This window comes from Scyliorhinus torazame, chromosome 27 (genome assembly GCF_047496885.1).
Source record: "Scyliorhinus torazame isolate Kashiwa2021f chromosome 27, sScyTor2.1, whole genome shotgun sequence".
Taxonomy (NCBI): domain Eukaryota; kingdom Metazoa; phylum Chordata; class Chondrichthyes; order Carcharhiniformes; family Scyliorhinidae; genus Scyliorhinus; species Scyliorhinus torazame.
In genome coordinates, this window is record NC_092733.1 from 7928371 (window position 1) to 7950504 (window position 22134).

The 22134-nt window shown below is 43.1% G+C and overlaps 1 protein-coding gene across 8 annotated transcripts in view; it reads left to right on the top strand.

Moving 5' to 3' along the window:
- LOC140403169 (voltage-dependent P/Q-type calcium channel subunit alpha-1A-like) overlaps nt 1–22134 on the top strand; it is a 721889-nt gene that overhangs the window by 659883 nt on the left and 39872 nt on the right. For all 8 annotated transcript variants that reach the window (XM_072490879.1, XM_072490875.1, XM_072490873.1 and 5 more), the window contains 2 exons: nt 7883–8075; nt 9583–9818. In XM_072490879.1, coding sequence (XP_072346980.1) covers nt 7883–8075; nt 9583–9818 — 429 coding nt within the window. The remainder of the gene's footprint in view (nt 1–7882; nt 8076–9582; nt 9819–22134) is intronic.

Genomic DNA, 22134 nt, shown 5'->3' on the forward strand with positions numbered 1-22134 from the left:
CGGGCCACATCCCATTTGAGGCCCCCCCGATGCAGGATCTCCCCTCCCCTCCCCCCGCAGGCCCCCCCCCCCCAGTGTTCCCGCGCTGTTCCCGCCGGCAGTGACCGGGTGTGGACGGCGCCGGGGGGAACCCGCCGTTTTGGGCTGGTCGCTCGGCCCATCCGGGCCTGAGAATAGCAGGGGCGCCGGAGAATCGCCATTTTGGGTGTCTCGGGCGATTCTCCGGCCTGCGCCGCGCGGAACTCGACGGGCCGTTCTCACCGCTTGGGAGAATCGCGGGAGGGCGTCGGACCGGCGTCGCGGGAAAATTTGGCGACCCAGGCGATTCTCCCAACCGGCGCGGGAGCGGAGGGGCGAAATTCTCCGGTATCGGCGCGATGTCCACCGACTAGCGCCCAAAACGGCGCAAGTCAGTCGGGCATCACGCCGCCCCAAAGGTGCAGAATGCTCCGCATCTTGGGGGGCCAAGCCCCAACCTTAAGGGGCTAGGCCCGCGCCGGACGAATTTCCGCCCCGCCAGCTGGCGGAAAAGGCCTTTGGTGCCCTGCCAGCTGACGCGGAAATGACATCTCCGGGCGGCGCATGCGCGGGAGCGTTAGCGGCCGCTGACGGCATTCCCGCGCATGCGCAGTGGAGGGAGTCTCTTCCGCCTCCGCCATGGTGGAGACCGTGGCGAAGGCGGAAGGAAAAGAGTGCCCCCACAGCACAGGCCCGCCCGCGGATCGGTGGGCCCGATCGCGGGCCAGGCCACCGTGGGGGCACCCCCCGGGGCCAGATCGCCCCGCGCCCCCAGGACTCCTCAGGAAGTTCGGTGACTCCTCGAGGGGGATGAGCGAAATCTTCCTGGTGAAGCCCTGAGAGAGAGGAGTGGAGCTGGAAGGACTACCATTCAGAGTGACCCAAACCAGGGTGGCATGGGTGGCGCAGTAGTTAGCACTGCTGCCTCACGGTACCAAGGACCTGGTTTCAATCTCGGCCTCGGGTCGCTGTCCGTGTGGAGTTTGCACATTCTCCCTGTGTCTCACCCCCACAACTAAAGATGTGCAAGGTAGGTGGATTGGCCACGCTAAATTGCCCCTTAATTGGAAAAAAATAATTGGGCACTCTCAATTCATATTTACGTTTTAAATTTAAAAAAATAAAGTGACTCAAACCAAGTTCTGGTACCTGGGGATACAATTGGCCCACAATTGGGTGAGGCTCCACAAATGGAACTTCACCAAACTGGGTGAGGAGGTGAAGAAGGATCTGCAAAGATGGGACTTGACTCATTCCCTCTTTTGCTAGCAGGAAGTGTACAGAACAACATGCTACCTAGGTTCCTCTTTGTATTCAGACTGCTCCCGATCTTCATTCCCCAGATCCTTCTTTACCAGGGTCGACAAACTAATTATGGCCTTTGTCTGGGAGGGAAGAATCCCTAGGATACGTAAGACCATCTTACAGCAAGGCGGTACGTGGGGAGCCTCACCCGAACTTCCTATTCTACCACTGGGCGGCAAAAGCGGAGAGGGTGAAGGGTGGCTGAAGGAGCTGGGGGCAAACTGGGTCCGAATGGAGGAAGACTCCTGCTCCTGCAATGAAGGAGCAATGATAAAGTAGGGGCGGAGGGGCCTGAAAGTGGAGGAGGGATGGGGAAGAGATGGGGCAGCTGGTCAAAATGGCACCCCGATCTGCGAACAGCCTTGAGGAAATCACTTTAAATGCGGCTTCGCTGGTGTGAAACCTCCCCGAGGCCCAAATAAACAGCAAAGTGCCATTGAATAGCGGTTTCTCAGGACTGCAGCCACGGAGAAACACCCCACTAAACGTGCGCAACAGCGGGCCTAGTTTGAAATCTGCTGAATCTCTAGGTTAGGGAGAAAAACATCGGTCAGGTTTATCTTATCATTCCGTATTCTCTGATGAAAGTTTCCTTTACCGCTGAACGCAATTCAGTACAATTAATACAAATTACAGGCGCCATGAGGCAGCAGTGCTAACCACTGCATCACCATGCCGCTCCTAACGGAAAGAGGGAATTAAAGAGATTTGGCAGAGAAAAGCAGTAGGGAACAGCTAAAAATTAGAATGGGATCATTTGAAATGTGGGACCAGCCACAAATCAACTGTGATGACTTTTCTGTTGCTAAAAATTGATTTGTTTTACTGATGCCAATTCTCAAATAATGTTAGTCCTTCTAAACCCTTCCCAAAAACTGTTCACTCCTTCATCCTGAAGAACTCCTGTTGATTCAGCCTAATCTTTGATGAATATTAAACAACCAGGTGTTTTCTTTCTGCTTTTTCAACCTGCTTATTGTATATAACTGTTGTATCTTTGTGCTCTTTTCCTTCTTCCCCTTCTCTTTTTCATGTTTTGTTTTTAAAATCCCAACTTGTGTTATTTTGACAAAACTTCATTGTCTTCTGTCTTTCCACATCCTGGAACATCCTTGCTGCCGCCTTATTTCACTGTGCTTTTCATGTCTCCCTTTTCTTTTCGATGTGGGGTGTTCTTGCTACCATTTCCTGTCACTGCTGTCCCGTCTCTGCCTCCTCCCCTGTCCCTTGTTTGTCGTGTTTTCTTCTATATCCTTCTCGGTATGCACCCTCTCTTGTGGCTGTTAGCAGAGGAGGAAAGTGCGGAACCGTGGAAATAACCTCAGTGTATGTACCCTGTCTTAGTCTCCTCTCTTATGTTTTGATTACTCTTGTCTGTCTCTAAGTTTCATTTTGCCAAACGTGGAACTTGGTGGTGTCTCCCTTAAAGGGCCTGTTCAGTTGTTGAAGGGACAATGCCCAAGTAGAGCAAAGGGGGGTCAAATTTCTCCCCAAAATATTTGCTTGCTAGAAGAAAACAGAATGATGTAAATTACTTTGAAATGTATAATTGTGATAAACAAATCACATTGCTCCTCCCTGAAGAACAAAAGGTTTGCCAAACACTTTCTTCAAGAAGAGAATGGCCCTTTAATCAGCAATGTTACTTAAAATACTTGACTTCTTCAATTAATCCCTGGGTACTTTTTTCAACCAATATGTTGTGAAGTATGCATGTGCCGATTAAGTTATTTATAAGTTATTTTAAATTTTGTTGATATATTGAGGTTTACGGGCAGGAGAATTTTCTTTTAAATTCTTTTGGTACTTCCACTCTTTTTGTCCACGGCTGACATTCTGCAGTAAAGGCATCAACTGCAAGTTCTCCTTAGAAGCTGAGTGGTGCCAGGAACTTGCTCACCAGTGACCCTCCCTCAAATTTCCCCAGCACGCCCTCAATAAGATCATGCTGCAAGGTCACAGGCTCCACCAGACCTTCACCCTTTGCCTCAGAACAGATCATTGTTCAAAACTGCATCCACTCTGTGGCAACGCCATGGAACTGTGGCTAATTGTCCCAGTCTTACTGACCGATATAACTCAATGCAGATCAGTTATTGAATCGGGATCCTCCCTAGCCTCATGGCGCAGTACCACACCAGACAATGTCTGCATCCAGTGAACTATTTGGATTCTATAGTGTATTTCTTTTAAAAACAAAATCTAACGTGTTGACAACTGAACGTGTCCTTTCAATCGCATTGCATGCCCAGGGCTTAGTATCCAGTCAGGTGTTTAAAAGCTTGACTCCATTTTGTGTCTGGAGATTGTCAGCAGCTGAGGAACCAGCTGAAGAATTGCATGTTCCTGAGAACTTGCTAGAATGTTAACGCATGATGTAACTCTTAAAAATGCAGCGCCTGCATGTGGCGTTGTCTTTAACTGTTTGACAAATATCTTTGATGTAAGAAAAAAAACCTTTGTCATATGGGGAGGGAAGAAAGAAAATTCAGTTTAAATGGTAGTGATAGACCGATATTGAAATGTGTTGGAAACAGGCAAAACCTTCATTATTCAATGTAAATTGAGGTCTTATGATGTCACTGAGACCCCGGTGACATTTTGGCATCATTAATTGCAGTGCTTGCTGAGTTCCAAACCAGTCCGGTACACACAGCTGGAATCAGTCAAAGGGTGTCCCATAAAGGCATAATTGGAAACAGATCTGTGAACACAAAATAATATTTGGTGCATTTTTGGCAAATCTGTGCCTCACTATTTCTAATGCTCCCCTTGATTGGCCCAACTCTCCTTTAAGTCCCTGCTACAGGCCTGTGCTCAATGAATGAATGGTTCACTGCATTTCTCATCCAATCATAGCACACACAGCTTATAAGTGCTCAGCATGTACTGACAGCTCACCTGTTGAAAGCAAATGTGATCATCGACATGTCTCATCAGCTGAGAGTTTCAATCACTTCTCACAAGCCCCATTCCTGGCCGATGAAAATCGACCCCTTGAGTGTTCAGTCTCCGAATCAGATGTTGGCGACACCAAGAAAGGTCGCAGACAGCACTCAAAATAAATACAATACAGAACACATTCACCTGTCATCTAATACAAATAATGAACATGGCAAGGGCATGGAGAATTTGATTGTTCAGGGTCTGTTCTCATGCTTAATGGTCAAAAAATACAAACATGAATTGTATTTTGTCCTTCATCAGGCTCTAATGGATTGGATGTTTTTATATGGTACATTCAAGGCCACCTGTCCACATCGCTTTCCTCCCTATTCCTCAATATTTTTTAGAGGCGATGCGAATATTTTGCACTATTTATACCGGTCTATCACTAAACTCAAAAGGGACTGTTGATTTGGTACCATGTTGCTTTTTAAACAGCTAACAGTGTCATGACATTCTTTGAACAATAACAATGTTCATGTCTTGTTACCGTGCATGAAAGGAAAAGGTAAGAATGGAGAAGAAAACAGTCCTACGATGGGCTTAGGAGACCGATAAACATTCCCACTATCGAACATTGGAAACAAGCTAATACTATTGCTATTGAACAATGGGAACACACTAACACTATTGCTATTGAACAATGGGAACACACTAACACTATTGTTATTGGACAATGAGAACACACTAACACTATTACTATTGAACAATGGGAACACACTAACTATTGCTATTGAACAATGGGAACACACTAACACTATTGTTGTTGAACAATGGGAACACACTAACACTATAGCTATTGAACAATGGGAACACACTAACACTATTGTTATTGAACAATGGGAACACACTAACACTATTGTTATTGAACAATGGGAACACACTAACAGTATTGTTATTGAACAATGGGAACACACTAACACTATTGCTATTGAACAATGGGAACACTAACACTATTGTTATTGGACAATGGGAACACACTAACATTATTGCTATTAAACTGGGGAACACACTAATACTCGTATTGAGCAGTGGGAACACACTCACACTATTGCTATAGAACAGGGGAATCACACTAGTAACCCTATTGAACAGGGGGAATATAGTACCACTATTCTAGAACAGGGGAGCACACTAATGACCCTACTGAACAGGGGAATGACCCTACTGAACAGGGGAACCACACTAATAATGCTATTGAACAGGGGAAAACATTAACACTATTGCTTTGGAATAATCATCTTTATTGCCACAAGTAGGCTTACATTAACACTGCAATGAAGTTACTGTGAAAACAGAGGAAACACACTAACACTATTACAATTGAACGGGGAACACACTAACACTATGCTATTTGAGCAGGGGGAACAAACCAATACCCCTATTGAACAGAGGAACACACTAATACTATTACTATTGAACAGGAGGAACACATTAATACTCATGATAGTTGACAGGGGAAACACACAAATACCCCTATTGAACAGGGGGAACACTCTAACACTATTACTATTGAACATGAGGAACACACTAATAACTCTACTAAACAGGGGAACACACTAACACTACTGCTATTGCACAAAAGGAACATACTAATATGATGGCTATTGAACAAGGGATCATACTAATATGATTGTTATTGAACAGGAGGAACACCTAATACTCTCGCTATTGAGTAGCGGGAACACACTAATACTGCTATTGGACAGGGGGAACACTTAATTCTCCTGCTATTGAACAGGGAGATCACATAATACTCCTGCTATTGAGAAGTGGGAACACACTAGCACAATTGCTATTGAACAGGGGGAATACATTAAAACTTCTGCACACTATTATCCCAGAGGGCATTGGGAGCACTAACACTTCCATAGAGCAGTGGGGACACGCTAGCACTCCCATAGGGCAGGGGGAACATATTAACACTCCCATTGGGCAGTATGACCACTAAGACTCCCATTGGGTAGTGGGAATATTTATATGCTGGACATAAGTCTGTCTATCTGTGTATATTACATTAAATGTATGTAAAGGTAACTCGTGTATGGACAACATGGTCATAGCTAATGTTCATATGGTACATATATGTAACATATACAATACATTTAGGTAATATGTCTACAGTGTATTTAAGTGTATATTTTAGCATATATAATGCATGAATAGATAATATATCTATAACCAGGATAAATAAAATATGTTTATATGATACTTACTCTGTGATAAAGCTCATGACAGAACAACGGATAAATTAAATGTGATTTTGTAGATGCCTAGACGTAAAACTTGTAATGAGATATTAGTTTTCTCATATAAAATGTGCATATATATAAATAAATGTATGACATTGTATGTATAAGATATGCTATAAGTTTAAAGTTTTGTCCCAGGAGAGGGCTGATATTTAAGAATTGGACAGGATTCTTCAATAATGCAGGGACCTGCAGTAATTGTCCAGTGATGGTGTGTTCAGCAGATGTATCAGTAATATGACACTTTTCCAAATTCTCTGCCTTTCCACACAATCCATTTTTCTGCAGAGTAAGTCTGATAATTACAGAACGCGTGTTCTAAATATAGACTTTTAATGTGTGTACAGATTCTGGGAACTATTGTAACCTAACCCAGGGAATTGACGGGATCAGGTGCAATGCTCATTTTACACTGCACCCATTGAAGCCAACATCAGGTGAATTGTGGAACAGCCTTCCACCTGATCCCGTGGACTTTCTGCTTGGTGAGTTAATCTCTCACCTTCATATCTATAACTTTTTTATAGCTGCACATATAGATATCTTGTATCCTTTGTGTGGTAGAACATGTAATAGCATTATATCCACTGTTTCTAGATGGAATATATATTACATACAGTAAGTTTATAAACTGTATTTATACCTACAGATAGTGTCTGTCCAGTGTATCTATATGTACAAGGTTACATAGGTTGTGTCTAAACACTGCATTAGAGTGTGTGTGTGAGAGAACATATCTTCAATATATGTAACAATGTTATATAGTCGTCAGATTCTCAGTCAATCTTTCCATGACACACGGCAGTGTTCACATTTCTGATGAAGGCTGCCTGAGTGGAGACACTATGGAACCATCACTGGAAGGAGGTCGTCATTCTTATGTGGCAGGTTTAACCAGGCCGTCTTCCTCGTAAACATGGAGTAGGAATTCATAATTTTAAAAGCTGACACAACCTTGTGTCAAAACATGGTGACAGGAAGTAAGACTTTGTAGATAGGGCAGTGCACAGACATAAAACCTTTAGTAAGATATATAGGTTTATAATATAAAATATGCATATATATAAATAAATGTATGGAATTGTGTGTATAAGATAAGTCTAATGTTTTGTCCCAGAAGAAGGGCTGGTATTTGCGAACATAACAGGATTCTTTAGTAATAGAGGAACCTGCAGTCATTGTCCAGTGAAGGTGTGTTCAGTAGATGTATAAATAACATGTGCCACCTCTCCAAATGCTGTGTATTCCCACGCAATCCCGTTTTTCACATGTTGTGCACTTGACACTAACTTCAGGAATTTCTTTTTAACGCCCACAGTGTGCTTTTTTAAAAGTAACATAGGTTCTTTTTTACATCACAGACTATTGAAGATACGAGTCCAATAAAGAGATCAGCATCCACACTGGGCCATCAGCGCTCCAAAGGGATGCGTCTGGATGACTATTCGCTAGAGCGGGTCATCCCAGAGGAATCGCAAAGGCCCCATCGCCGCAGGGAGAGGGGCCACAGGACTTCTGAAAGGTCACTGAGCCGATACACAGATGCTGATACAGGTAAGCTTTTATCATTCTACCGAAAGATTATAGCAAAACGTTTGGACAGCACAGAAATGTATTTCCTGAGCAAACTAACCCAAACACTTGACTGATTAATACACTGGAGGTTATGTATCAATTCCAATTGGAATTAATTTGAAATCCCAAAATATACAGGAGGAGAGTGTCTCCTTTGACCCATATGATGACTGCCTCGCCCACTGTAGTGCTAGGCCATGCAGACTAATCGGGGCTCAGGTTCCATCCTTGGTCTATGCTGAGTAGCTGTGGTCAACCAGGGCAATATTAACATTACAGTTCAATCTCCTCCAGTGAGGAGCAGTAAAAATTTAGTCAGAAATCAAGTTTCTGATCATTACATAATCACGCCTTCTGGAAAAGAGACGTATATGGATTGTGGTTTAGGACAAGATTGGGTTTAGAAGTGTTGTCCTCTCGAATAAAATAGCTTTCTAATATTCATTGTAAAGAGCGCTTGTTTAGGTGAGGTACCAGAAGCTATATTGCAGCTTTAGAATCTTGCCCTAATATTTCTTGGGAAAGGAGAGAATGGAAACGGAAGAGGAAGTAACAGAAAACTTTGGAAAACAGTCCAACACACAACATCCTTTGTTGCTGACCTTCAATAATATTGTTAGGACCCCCTAGGCCAGTGTGTGGTCAATTCCAATATCACGTGACCCGGAGTCGCAACACAATTGAAATTAACAAATAATTATTAGAAGAACACTCAAAGTCTTTGGCCCTTGGCTGCCTGATAATTACAATCACCAGGTTTGTAAATTTAAACACAATTAATTTTATCAATAACAATATTATTAAATATGTAGCAAATACAGCTGATTAATTATTATCTAGTTCCTAACCCCCATACCCTTAACTCACCACCACTTTCTACACAAGCACACACACAAACACACAAGACCGACAAACAAACAAAGAAGGAGATCCCACTTTCCAGCATTTGGTCCTGAGCCCTGCTGGCGAATATCCAATTACCGTTTAAATGATTTGAGATTTAATGCCTCCACGACCTTTCAGGCAGCAAGTTCCAGATCCCTACAACGATCTGGGTGAAAATAAATTCCTCGTCTCCCCTCTAATGCTCCTACCAATCACTTTAAATCTATGCCCCCTAGTCACTGATCTCTCTGGGAGAGTAAAGAGGCCCTTCCCATCCAGGCTATCCAGGCTCTTCACAATTTTGTACATAGTGCTGAGTGTTACCGGATAAATGATGCATGTCAATATCCATGAATCTGTTTTTTCCTATTTATGCAGCATGCCTGATTATCCACAGCTTCTGATGATGGACCACTGACAGAAGGGTGCATTAAGAAATCAGTGTACAAAATAGGTGTCAACAGTCACATTGCTTCAAAATAATCTGTTCCATGAAAAATATTTTGAAACGCTTCTAAGAGAAATGATAGGTGCTGTAAAAATGTAAACCCTTCTTGTTGCATATTGTCCTTGCCTAAATGATCCACTTTTATTGATATAGGGCTTGGAACAGACCTCAGTACCACAACACAGTCAGGTGACCTCCCTCCAAAAGAGAAGGACCGTGAGCGAGGAAGACCCAAGGATAGGAAACATCATCATCACCATCATCACCACACATCATCAGACAAGGAGCGCTACTCACAGGAGCGACATGAGTATAGCAGACCTCGATCGAGGGACAGGCGATGGTCGCGATCTCCCAGTGCGGGCCGCGAATGTGTCCCCCATAGACAGGTGGGTCCGCAGGGTTCACAGACTTTAGACACAAAACAAACTATAGACATACATGTATCCACCATGGAACTAGCACAATTTGAATAAGTAGAGAAATCTTCTGTGCAATTTATATCAAAACATTCTGCACAATGATATCATTACTAAAAACCTAAACGCAACCTACTGTAGTTAAAACTACCAACCACAATGTACTGCAATCAAAATTCCAACCTACATAAACCACAATCCAATCCCAATCTACAGTAATCCAATCCAATCCCAATCTACAGTAATCACAATCTAATCACAATCTACAATAATCACAATCCAATCCCAATCTACAGTAATCACAATCTAATCACAATCTACAATAATCACAATCCAATGCCAATCTACAATAATCACAATCCAATCCCAATCTACAATAATCACAATCCAATCCCAATCTACAGTAATCACAATCTAATCACAGTCTACAATAATCACAATCCAATCCCAATCTACAGTAATCACAATCCAATCCCAATCTACAATAATCACAATCCAATCCTAATCTACAGTAATCACAATCTAATCACAATCTACAATAATCACAATCCAATCCTAATCTACAGTAATCCAATCCAATCCCAATCTACAGTAATCACAATCTAATCACAGTCTACAATAATCACAATCCAATCCCAATCTACAGTAATCACAATCTAATCACAATCTACAATAATCACAATCCAATCCCAATCTACAGTAATCACAATCTACAATAATCACAATCCAATCCTAATCTACAGTAATCCAATCCAATCCCAATCTACAGTAATCACAATCTAATCACAGTCTACAATAATCACAATCCAATCCCAATCTACAGTAATCACAATCTAATCACAATCTACAATAATCACAATCCAATCCTAATCTACAGTAATCCAATCCAATCCCAATCTACAGTAATCACAATCTAATCACAGTCTACAATAATCACAATCCAATCCCAATCTACAGTAATCACAATCTAATCACAATCTACAATAATCACAATCCAATCCCAATCTACAGTAATCACAATCTACAATAATCACAATCCAATCCTAATCTACAGTAATCCAATCCAATCCCAATCTACAATAATCACAATCCAATCCCAATCTACAGTAATCACAATCTACAATAATCACAATCCAATCCCAATCTACAGTAAACACAATTCAATCCCAATCTACAATAATCACAATCCAATCCTAATCTACAGTAATCACAATCCAATCCCAATCTACAGTAATCACAATCCAATACCAATCTACAGTAATCACAATCCAATACCAATCTACAATTATCACAATCCAATCCCAATCTACAGATATCACAATTCAATTCCAATCTTCAATAATCACAATCCAATCACAATCTACAATAATCACAATTTAATCACAATCTACAATAATTACAATCCAATCCCAATCTACAATAATCTCAATCCAATCACAATCTACAATAATCACAATTCAGGGGCTGCTTAGCACAGGGCTAAATCGCTGGATTTGAAAGCAGACCAAGGCAGGCCAGCAGCACGGTTCAATTCCTGAACAGGCGCCAGAATGTGGCGACTAGGGGCTTTTCACAGTAATTTCATTTGAAGCCTGTTGTAACAATAAGCGATTTTCATTTCATTTCATTTCATTCAATCAGAATCTACGATAATCACAATTCAATCCCAATCTACAGTAATCACAATTCAATCCCAATCTACAATAATCACAATCCAATCCCAATCTACAATAATCACAATTCAATCACAATCTACAATAATCACAATCCAATCACAATCTACAATAAGCACAATTCAGTCCCAATCTACAATAATCACAATCCGATCCCAATCTACAGTGATCCCAATCTACAGTAATCACAATCCAATCCCAATCTACAGTTATCACAATCCAATCCCAATCTCCAGTAATCACAATCCAATCCCAATCTACAGTAATCACAATCCAATCCCAATCTACAATAATCACAATTCAATTCCAATCTACAGTAATCACAATCCAATCCTAATCTATAGTAATCACAATCCAATCCCAATCTACAATAATCACAATTCAATCCCAATCTACAGTAATCACAATTCAATCACAATCTGCAATAATCACAATTCAATCCCAATCTACAATAATCACAATCGAATCACAATCTACAATAATCACAATCCGATCACAGTTTACAGTAATCACAATTCAGTCAGAATCTACGATAATCACAATTCATTCCCAATCTACAATAATCACAATTTAATCACAATCTACAATAATCACAATCCGATCCCAATCTACAATAATCACAATCGAATCCCAAACTACAATGATCACAATTCAATCCAAATCTACAGTAATCACAATCCGATCCCAATCTCCAGTAATCACAATCCAATCCCAATCTCCAGTAATCACAATCCAATCCCAATCTACAGTAATCACAATCCAATCCCAATCTACAATAATCACAATTCAATCCCAATCTACAATAATCACAATTCAATCCCAATCTTCAATAATCACAATCCAATCACAATCTACAATAATCACAATTCAATCCCAATCTACGATAATCACAATCCAATCCCAATCTACAATAATCACAATTCAATCTCAATCTACAATAATCACAATCAAATCTCAATCTACAATAATCACAATTCAATCCAAATCTACAGTAATCACAATCCGATCCTAATCTCCAGTAATCACAATCCAATCCCAATCTCCAGTAATCACAATCCAATCCCAATCTACAGTAATCACAATCCAATCCCAATCTACAATAATCACAATTCAATCCCAATCTACAATAATCACAATTCAATCCCAATCTTCAATAATCACAATCCAATCACAATCTACAATAATCACAATTTAATCACAATCTACAATAATTACAATCCAATCCCAATCTACAATAATCTCAATCCAATCACAATCTACAATAATCACAATTCAGGGGCTGCTTAGCACAGGGCTAAATCGCTGGATTTGAAAGCAGACCAAGGCAGGCCAGCAGCACGGTTCAATTCCTGAACAGGCGCCAGAATGTGGCGACTAGGGGCTTTTCACAGTAATTTCATTTGAAGCCTGTTGTAACAATAAGCGATTTTCATTTCATTTCATTCAATCAGAATCTACGATAATCACAATTCAATCCCAATCTACAGTAATCACAATTCAATCCCAATCTACAATAATCACAATCCAATCCCAATCTACAATAATCACAATTCAATCACAATCTACAATAATCACAATCCAATCCCAATCTACAATAAGCACAATTCAGTCCCAATCTACAATAATCACAATCCGATCCCAATCTACAGTAATCACAATCCGATCCCAATCTACAGTAATCACAATCCAATCCCAATCTACAGTTATCACAATCCAAACAGAATCTATAATTGTCACAATCCAACACTGTGGTGGCACGAGAGACAGACATTGGAGTCTTCCAGTAATAAATAAAGTGGTTTATTGATGAAAGGCAACAACAGTTAGATAATAAGAACAGAACACTATACAACAGGTCTTTACACTTCAGCTCCCTTGTTCACACTTCCCGTCCTGCTTACAGGGCCCTGCACAAACTCCCCATTTGTCAAGGTGTGTGCGCACTCATGCGATTGGCCCCAAGTAGGTCATATGGTCTGTAGAGCCACCCCCTTAAAGAGGGCCATACTACCACATCCCTACTCCCTTATGTTCCTTAACACACTATCCAAAACTATGTACAAAATTTACAATGGTTAACAGGGACAACCAAGGAACCTTAGTCCATTAAAACGTTAATCTGTCCGGAGACCTCCGGGTCCTCATGAACCTTTGCACCGAACCATAGGCTCAGCACTCTTTTGGGAAACCAAGTGGTCCATGGGCGATGCCACCTCAATAGGGCCAACATTGATGACAAGTGAACTAGCCTCACTGGTCTTGAGAGACGCAGCAGGTTGAACAGTAATGGGAGACTCTGGCTCCCCTTGGCTGAACCGACTTACAGGAGTATTCGTAATGCTCACTGGACTTGTCAACTCCACATCGGGGAACCGCCATTCTTTAGCTTCTCAGTTGGTCAACTTGCTTTTTAACAGACTTTCCGTTCATGTCATCCCTGACTGGGCCGCAACCCATCCTTCTAACCAAAGAAAACTGGCAGCGGAATTTTGAACCAAAAGTGGGTCTTCCACCCAGAACAACCTGTCCTCCATCTGCTCTGACTCTTCTGGGAGGCCTGACGTGCGTCCACCCTCCCCGCCAAATTTGGAAGTACAAGATCTAATCGGGTTCTGAACCGATGACTCATGAGCAACTTGGTGTGACCCCTGTGACTGAAGAGGAATTGAGTTGTACAACAGCAAAACATTAGCCAACCTCTGGCGAAATGGTTCATCGGATTGCTTTTTCATGGCATTCTTGAAAGTTTGAATGACCCTCTCAGCCAGGTAGTTTGGCGCTGGGTGGCAGGGGGCTGTCCTTGTCTGTCGGATGCCATTTACTGGAAACCATTGCCAGTGAAGGAGTGCCATTGTCTGAAACAATTGACTCAGGAAACTCATGAATGACAAATAGTCAGTTCAAGGTATCTCTCATGGCCGCCGAGGTCGTGATCCCCATCTCTTGAACTGATAGCCACTTCGAGTGGATATCTACCAGCACCAAAAACATCTGGCCCAGGAACGGGTCTGCATAATCAACGTGGATCCTGCTGCATGGACAACCTGGTAATTCCCAGGGGTGAAGGGTAGCGGACGGCAGTAAAAATTTCTGCATTTGGCAAGGGTGGCACTGTTGTACAGTTCATCAATGGCTTTGTCTATTCCTGGCCACCAGACGTAACTCCGCGCCAACATCTTCATCTTTGTCTGCCCTGGGTGGACGTATGTGTAACCCTTGAAGAAGGGGCCCCCTGGCCTGAGGCAGGATGACCACCCGTGATCCCCAGAGAATCATGCCATCTTCACATACCAACTCATCTTGACAAGTGAAGTATTGCCTTAGCTGTTCGGACTTCTCGTATTGCCAGCCAGACTGTGTCATTCATTTCACCTTTGAAAGAATGGGGTCTCTTTGAGTCCAGTTGCAGATGTGCCCCACAGACACTGGCAGGGTATCTAGGACGTTTACGGACAGATGATCGCCTGGGGTACCGTTGGTGACGGAATGCTCTTGGGTAGGGGCAGGCGATTTAATACGTCCACATTAGCAATTTGCATCCCAGGCCAGTGCTGAAAAGCATATTTGTAAACTTCCAACAGCAGGGCCCAACGCTGCACCCTCACCGAGGCCATGGGCAGGAAGGGTTTATTTCTCTTAACGAGCCCTGTCATGGTTTCTGATCTGTCACTATGTCGAACCTTCGGCCGTACACATACTGGTGGAATCTCTTCACACCGAATATAACCTCCTTCTCAATCTGGGTGTAGTTTTGTTCTGTTTGAGAAAGGGTCCTTGAGAAAAAGGCAATAGGGCATTCTGAACCATCTGGGCTAAAATGGCCCCTATACCATAAGGGGATGCATCACTTGTCAGCACGATTGGTTCCCTAGATCAAAATGAATCAAGAGGTTTGACGACTGTAATGCTTACTTTGCAGCTCAGAAAGCTTCGCTTGAGCTTCCCTCCATCATCACCGCTGATTCCTCCGGTGTCAATGTTATGGCTAGATTCAAAATAAACCTTCCATAATAACTGACCATACCAAGGATGGAATTAAGCTTGCTGACATTTTTGGGTGCAAGGATGTCTCGTATGGCCTTGACCTTTTCTTCTAATGGGTGCAACCCTGTCACAAAATCCTAAGTACCTCACTTCTGAGGCCTGAACAGTACATTTTTTTGTGTTTTAGGTGGACACCCGCAAGACAAAACTTCTTTAATACTTCCTCCAGGCTGGCCATGTGTTCTTCTGGCGTAGTGCTGGTGACTAACACGTCATCAAGGTAAAGCATCACCTTGGGAATTCCCTGCAGGAGATTTTCCATCATGTGTGGAAAATAGCACGGTTGAAGTGATGCTGAATGGCCTTCTGGTACACTGGAAGAGGCCTTTAAGGGTATTAATTGTAGCAAACTTCTGAGACTCCTCATCTAACTCTAGTTGCAGGGAGGTGTGACTGAGGTCCCGTTGGAATAGGTGAGGCCCCCGCCAGCTTGGATAGAGGTCTTCATTTCGGGGAATTGGACACCGATCGGCCTGGGGCAGCCTGATTTATTGTCAGCTTGCAGTCTCCAAAAATCCTTATCGACCAGTCAGGTTTAAGGACAGGGACTATCGGTGCCACCCACTCTGGCTCAGGCAGCTCTCCTAATCTCTTTAACTCTGCTTTTGATGGAATGCGTATGGCATTGGTTTCTGAAGAACCTGGGTGTTGAATCCAGATTGGCATATATCTTGGCTTTTACGCCCTTCATTCAACCCAATTCTTTGTGGAAGATGTCTTCATACCGCCTTAAGACACCTTTGTAGGATGTCAGATATTTTGAAGATTTCCAACCAGTTCTGTAACCAGTCTCTTCCCAACAGATTGGGTCTATGTCGTTCCATGAAAACCAAAGACAGATTGGCCTCCTGCCCTCTGTCGGCCACTGGGATTCTTGGCTGTTCCGAGGACCTTAAAAATCTCCCCCGTGTATGTTTAAAACTTTGCTGTACTATTCTTCAAGCTTAAAGACTGTACGCAGATATTGGAAGATCCGCTCGCCCTCTGTGGTCACCGAAGCCCCGGTTTCGACTTCCATTTTAAGGGGTGCATCATTTACCCTTAAAGCCAATTTCACTCAGAGCCGTCTTATTCAATTGGACTCCATTCAACCGATACATTGCACGCTCTTCTTCCGAGCTCTTCTCCACTGTGTTCAGTGGCGCTGTGGACTGTTGTTGCTGCTGCTGTTGTTTTTGCATAGGTGCATTTTGCCTGGCATGGCAATGTGCTTCAATGCGCCCCCTTCAGTTGCATCGGAAGCACAGAAACCCTGAACACGGCAGGTCTCCTGGAGATGGTGCCTCCTGCAACGATCGCAATCCACCTCGGATTCGGGTTGACGCCCTAATTCATTCCTACTCCTTGGGTTCCATTACCGTACCGATACTAGATAACATGTCTGGTACAAGTTGTGCCTGTTGATCCGTATTTGCCATTATTTTGTTAACCTCCCCTTCAGGCACGGCTTGAAGCAAAGTGGCACCTTTTTCAGCATAGTCCGTCACCTGAGCGATCTCCATCACCTTCTCCAATGTAATTGTGGTTTCCACCAGAAGCTTCTTCTGAATATTGAGATTATGGATTCCACAAACCAGCTGGTCGTGCAACATGTCGCTGATCCCGGTCCCAAACTTAAAGTGCTCACAAGCGATTCATCATCCTTTGGCATGCAAATTTATGCATGGGGGGGGGGGGGGGGAATTGCGAGGGATTTCCTAGGGAATCCCGCTATTGGGCTGCTATTTTGAGCGGTGCAGCTAGATAGCAAGGTCTGGCCCCCCTCCTCCTCCCCACCTACCCCCCGCCGGAAGGCAATTACCCCCCCTCTGGAATTTTCTGGCTCACTGACCCCCCACCCCCAAAGTTCGAGGGTGAGCCGGCTCCCCCACCAGAAACCCCACAATTACAGAAACCTCCACCAGAGACCCTCCAAGTTACAGAAACCCCACCAGAGACCCCCCAATTATAGAGAACCCCCAATTACAGAAACCCCAACTATTCCTGAGACCCCCATCAGAGACCCCCAATTGCAGAGACTCCCACCAGAGCCCTCCCAATTACATAGACGCCTGCTTGGAAGCCCCCCATAAGAGAGACCACCGCCTTGCAGCCCCCCATTTGAGAGCCCCTGCCTGGAAGCTAGAGAGCAGTCCAGACACAGACAGTGAAATAAATTACTGATTTAAAACTCCCCTGGGCAATACACCTGCTGGCTCAGGCAGAGGAAGCAGCACTTGTCAATTCCTGGAAAGAGAAAACCAGTCTGCTGGGTTTAAACCCGCTCAGATCTTTGATCTGCAAGCTTTTCATTCATGTCTCTGTGAAATTGTTTTAACTAGGCTGTGATTGGCAGCTTCTGCACTCACACAGCTGCCTGCAGGGTTTAATTCATCTCTTTTCAGGCTTGAATGGCTTTCAAGTAGTCAGCTGTGAAACTAACCCACTGTTTATAAATATCTAGCTATGATTGACAGCTCCTGGACCACATCAAAGACAGGTAAGTGCTTTCTGCTGAGAAAACGAGGAAGTGAGAGCACTTAAAGCACTTAACTGGTTGGTTTCACATCTGACCACTTAAATGTAGGCCCTGAATCGAACCCCAGATCTTTATACTTCAGCTCCCTAGACCACACTGCCCAGGGATCTGCTCCCAGGGCCCCACGCAAACTCCCATTGGCCGGGGTTCGCACGTTCTTGCACAATTGGCCCCAAGCCAGTCATGTGGTCTGTGAAGCCAGCTCCCTTAAAGATGCCACAGCATCTCAAAACCCAATCTACAATAATCACAATCCAATCCTAACCCCTACAACCATCATCAAAGTTACCCCAGCCTCAAATTTCCATAAACACAACTGCAGCCCCAATCTGGTGCCATCAAAATACCAACCTTAGTCTATTGTGATTACACCCCAATCTTCTGTACTCACACGCCGTTGAATGGTCTCTTGCCATCCGCAACTCCACTGGCACCCATTTTAATTAATAACCCAAAGTCCAGCTACTTTGATTAATAACTTCAACCCTAACTGTTCCAATAAAGTAACACCAGCCAAACCTAGTTAAATTCCCAGTCCCATGTACTGAATCTGTCTCATTCATGGATTTTTTTCAGTGAGGTAGCCAGCAGGAGGAGACACTGTTTGGTCCAAGGATTTCTAACAGCGGCAAACTATAGCCCTGTATTTTTCCTTAAACACAATAGGATCTTAAACAAAGCACTGGGGACTCTTCAGTAGATTGGAAGCATACTGCCATCCTATTCTCTTCCCAGTCAAGGTTAAGTATATTTTTAGGGAAGGAAATGGTAAGCTGCAAATGATTATTAAACCACGGGGAGTCTAAATTGCCGATATATTCTCAGTACAAGAATGGACCAGATCTTATTTATTCGTTAGTGGGACTGGTATTTATGCAGTTGCTTCTCTCAGCCAATTTCAAGTGTAAAAGAGAAGTGAACTTTGTGACTGACTTTTGATAATTGTGAGGTGATAAACAGTTAACATACATCCATGCAGCCCCTGTTATTAGCTAGTGGAGTCAGACACGGAACAGTGGGACAGCAAGATGATAAAGTTCCCAAAAGAGAAAGGATTTAAGGGTAAGATATTTCAATAACAGTCCATCCACCTAGTGTCAGAGCATGTTATTTCAGGATTCCTCAGGCTGGTCTCATACTGGATCAGTTTGTGATGAGTTGGCCAACTCAGCCAGTTTGACAGTAGAGACTTTATACTGAGACCTGTCCCACTGACTTAGAGAGAAAATCATCCCAGGTTCCTACTCCTGATCACTATCTGTTTGAATCTAATCACGGCGGCACCGTCATTAGATGGGGGTATAGTGAAGGTGAGTTCTGATGTTCTCATGGCCAAATAACCCATTGAGACTCATCATTTGTTTTTTTTTTTTTATAAATGTTTTATTGAAAATTTTTTCCCAAACAACAATTTTTCCCCTCTTACAAAGCAAACGCAACAATAACAATACAGAAATTTTAAACAATACACAAGTAACAAAACCCCTTTATCTTTGACCTAAACTAAACCCCCCCCCCCTTCCCCCCCCCCCCCCCCCCCCCCCCCTCCCCCTGGGTTGCTGCTGCTGGTCATCTGTCTTCCCTCTAACGTTCCCCTAGGTAGTCGAGAAATGGCTGCCACCGCCTGGTGAACCCTTGAGCCGATCCTCTCAGGGCAAACTTTATCTGCTCCAGTTTAATGAACCCCGCCATATCATTTACCCAGGCCTCCAGTCCGGGGGGTTTCGCCTCCTTCCACATGAGTAGGATCCTGCGCCGGGCTACTAGGGACGCAAAGGCCACAACGTCGGCCTCTTTCGCCTCCTGCACTCCCGGCTCTTCCGCAACTCCAAATAGAGCTAACCCCCAGCCTGGTTTGACCCGGGCCTTCACCACCCGCGAAATCACTCCCGTCACTCCCTTCCAATACCCTTCCAGTGCCGGGCATGCCCAAAACATATGTGCGTGGTTTGCCGGGCTCCCGCCACACCTCCCACATTTGTCCTCCACTCCAAAGAACCTGCTCAATCTTGCTCCCGTTATGTGTGCTCTATGTAGCACCTTAAATTGAATCAGGCTAAGCCTGGCGCATGAGGAAGAGGAATTTACCCTGCTTAGGGCATCAGCCCACATACCCTCCTCTATCTCCTCCCCTAGTTCTTCTTCCCACTTTCCTTTTAGTTCGCCCACCGACTCCTCCCCCTCTTCCCTCATCTCTCGGTAAATCTCTGACACCTTGCCCTCTCCGACCCACACCCCTGAAAGCACCCTGTCCTGTATCCCCTGTGTCGGGAGCAATGGAAATTCCCTCACCTGTTGTCTAGTAAAAGAGACTCATCATTTGTACTAAGAAAAATGTAACCCTGCACAGAGTAGGTGACCTTCCCTTCCATCTCCGTGAGGAGCAAGCAGACATTGACCATGTCTTTTCAAACCTTTCATCCTCAGTTACCCTCGTCCCTTCTGCCCTGTACTGACTTGAAATATAGCTCCTACTATAGCCTATTGTAGAGCGGCTGGATGGTCATACATCCCAGGAGCCTCATCTGGAGGAGGCATATGTAAGGTATCCTCTCTAAGAAGCTAGTCACTTTAACTAGGAGTTGGTCTACTGAACTGAATGGGAATTGGAGATGTTCAGGAGCATGATTCAGGCAATTCTTTTGCATGGTGGCTTTTTTGAAGTTATTGGGCTCCAAATGTTGCAAAGAAATGACTGGAGTGTATGGTTATTAATTTCCTGCTTTACTGAGATCCAATCTTTTATATCATGAATGCTGTTCCTCCTGCCTTCCGCGTTTCTGAAAAGCTGTTAGGCCATACAGATTAATTGTATTGACAACAGATATTTCACAAAAAAACTTACACTTCAAAGCATGTGATCTGTTTAGTTACACATTTCCCCCCTCCCTTCCTCGATAGAAGTGCCCCATAAGGAGGAGATCACATAAACATTTTGCAATAGTTATTTGTTTTTTCTTTCAAAATGTTTTCACCCCTCCAAAGCCTGAAAGCTTTTAACCATCTGAGAGCTGTTCTTCTGAAAGACCCGCCCCCTCACCCCACAATTATGTTCATCTGCTGCCCTCTCCCTCATTCAACCCAGAAAATTTAAGAGATGATCAAATTGGAATCTATGTCAATCTTCAGGCATCAGCCAATTGTTAGTCTGACAATTCATCTTTTAGAATTGCTTTTAAGCCAATCAGAGCAGTAAATGTATTTCGCACCCACCTCCATAAATAAATGTTTGTCCCATCCTCTCCCCTTGCAGTGCTGACATTTGCTTCTAAGATTCCTGTTTTTCTCCTCTCTGTTGAATCGTGAAAAATGGAGTAAAAAATTAACTGTTAGAAGAGAGTGAATTATTCAGGAAGTTTCATTTTTTAAAGGACAGAACATTGGAAGTAAAAGATTAGGCGGAAAATAAACGATAGAAGAACATGCAAATGTTTAAATATTTATCATATAAAATTGTGTTTTAATTGGTTATTTAGCCCTGGTATAAAATAGAAAGGGTTTCAGTTCAGATGAGGGAGTTGACAGCTACTTTGCATGTACAAGTCGTTCTATAACTTTAATGTTAGTGTTTCATTGTGCCTTATATAACAGCACTTCAGAGTAAATCATTGGATGCCAAAGCACTTTATGAATTCTGGTTCTCTTCTCACAATATAAGCTAAAGATAAACAGATCCAGCCAGGCCATGAGATAGGAATTTCCCCAAAGTTATCAGCATCTAAGAGGTTACTGTTACATTTTTGTACATCTGTCAAGGTACTTTATGCCATAATTAATATCAGCAAAGAGTAGAAATTACTGGCAGCAGTGTTCCGGGTGCTAAACATGCTTATGTCCAGCCATTCTCCATAGCATTTGGTGAAAATGTTAAACAGGTTAACACCACCATGAAAAGAATGCAGAGAATTGGGTACAAGTATATTAAATGATTGTACAATAATAAATTGCAACTAATTTGTACACTTGAAAGATTTTAGTCAATTGCCTGAACACTGATCAATGATCTGCATGAAAAATAAATTAGAAACATAAAAATTAGGTGCAGGGGTAG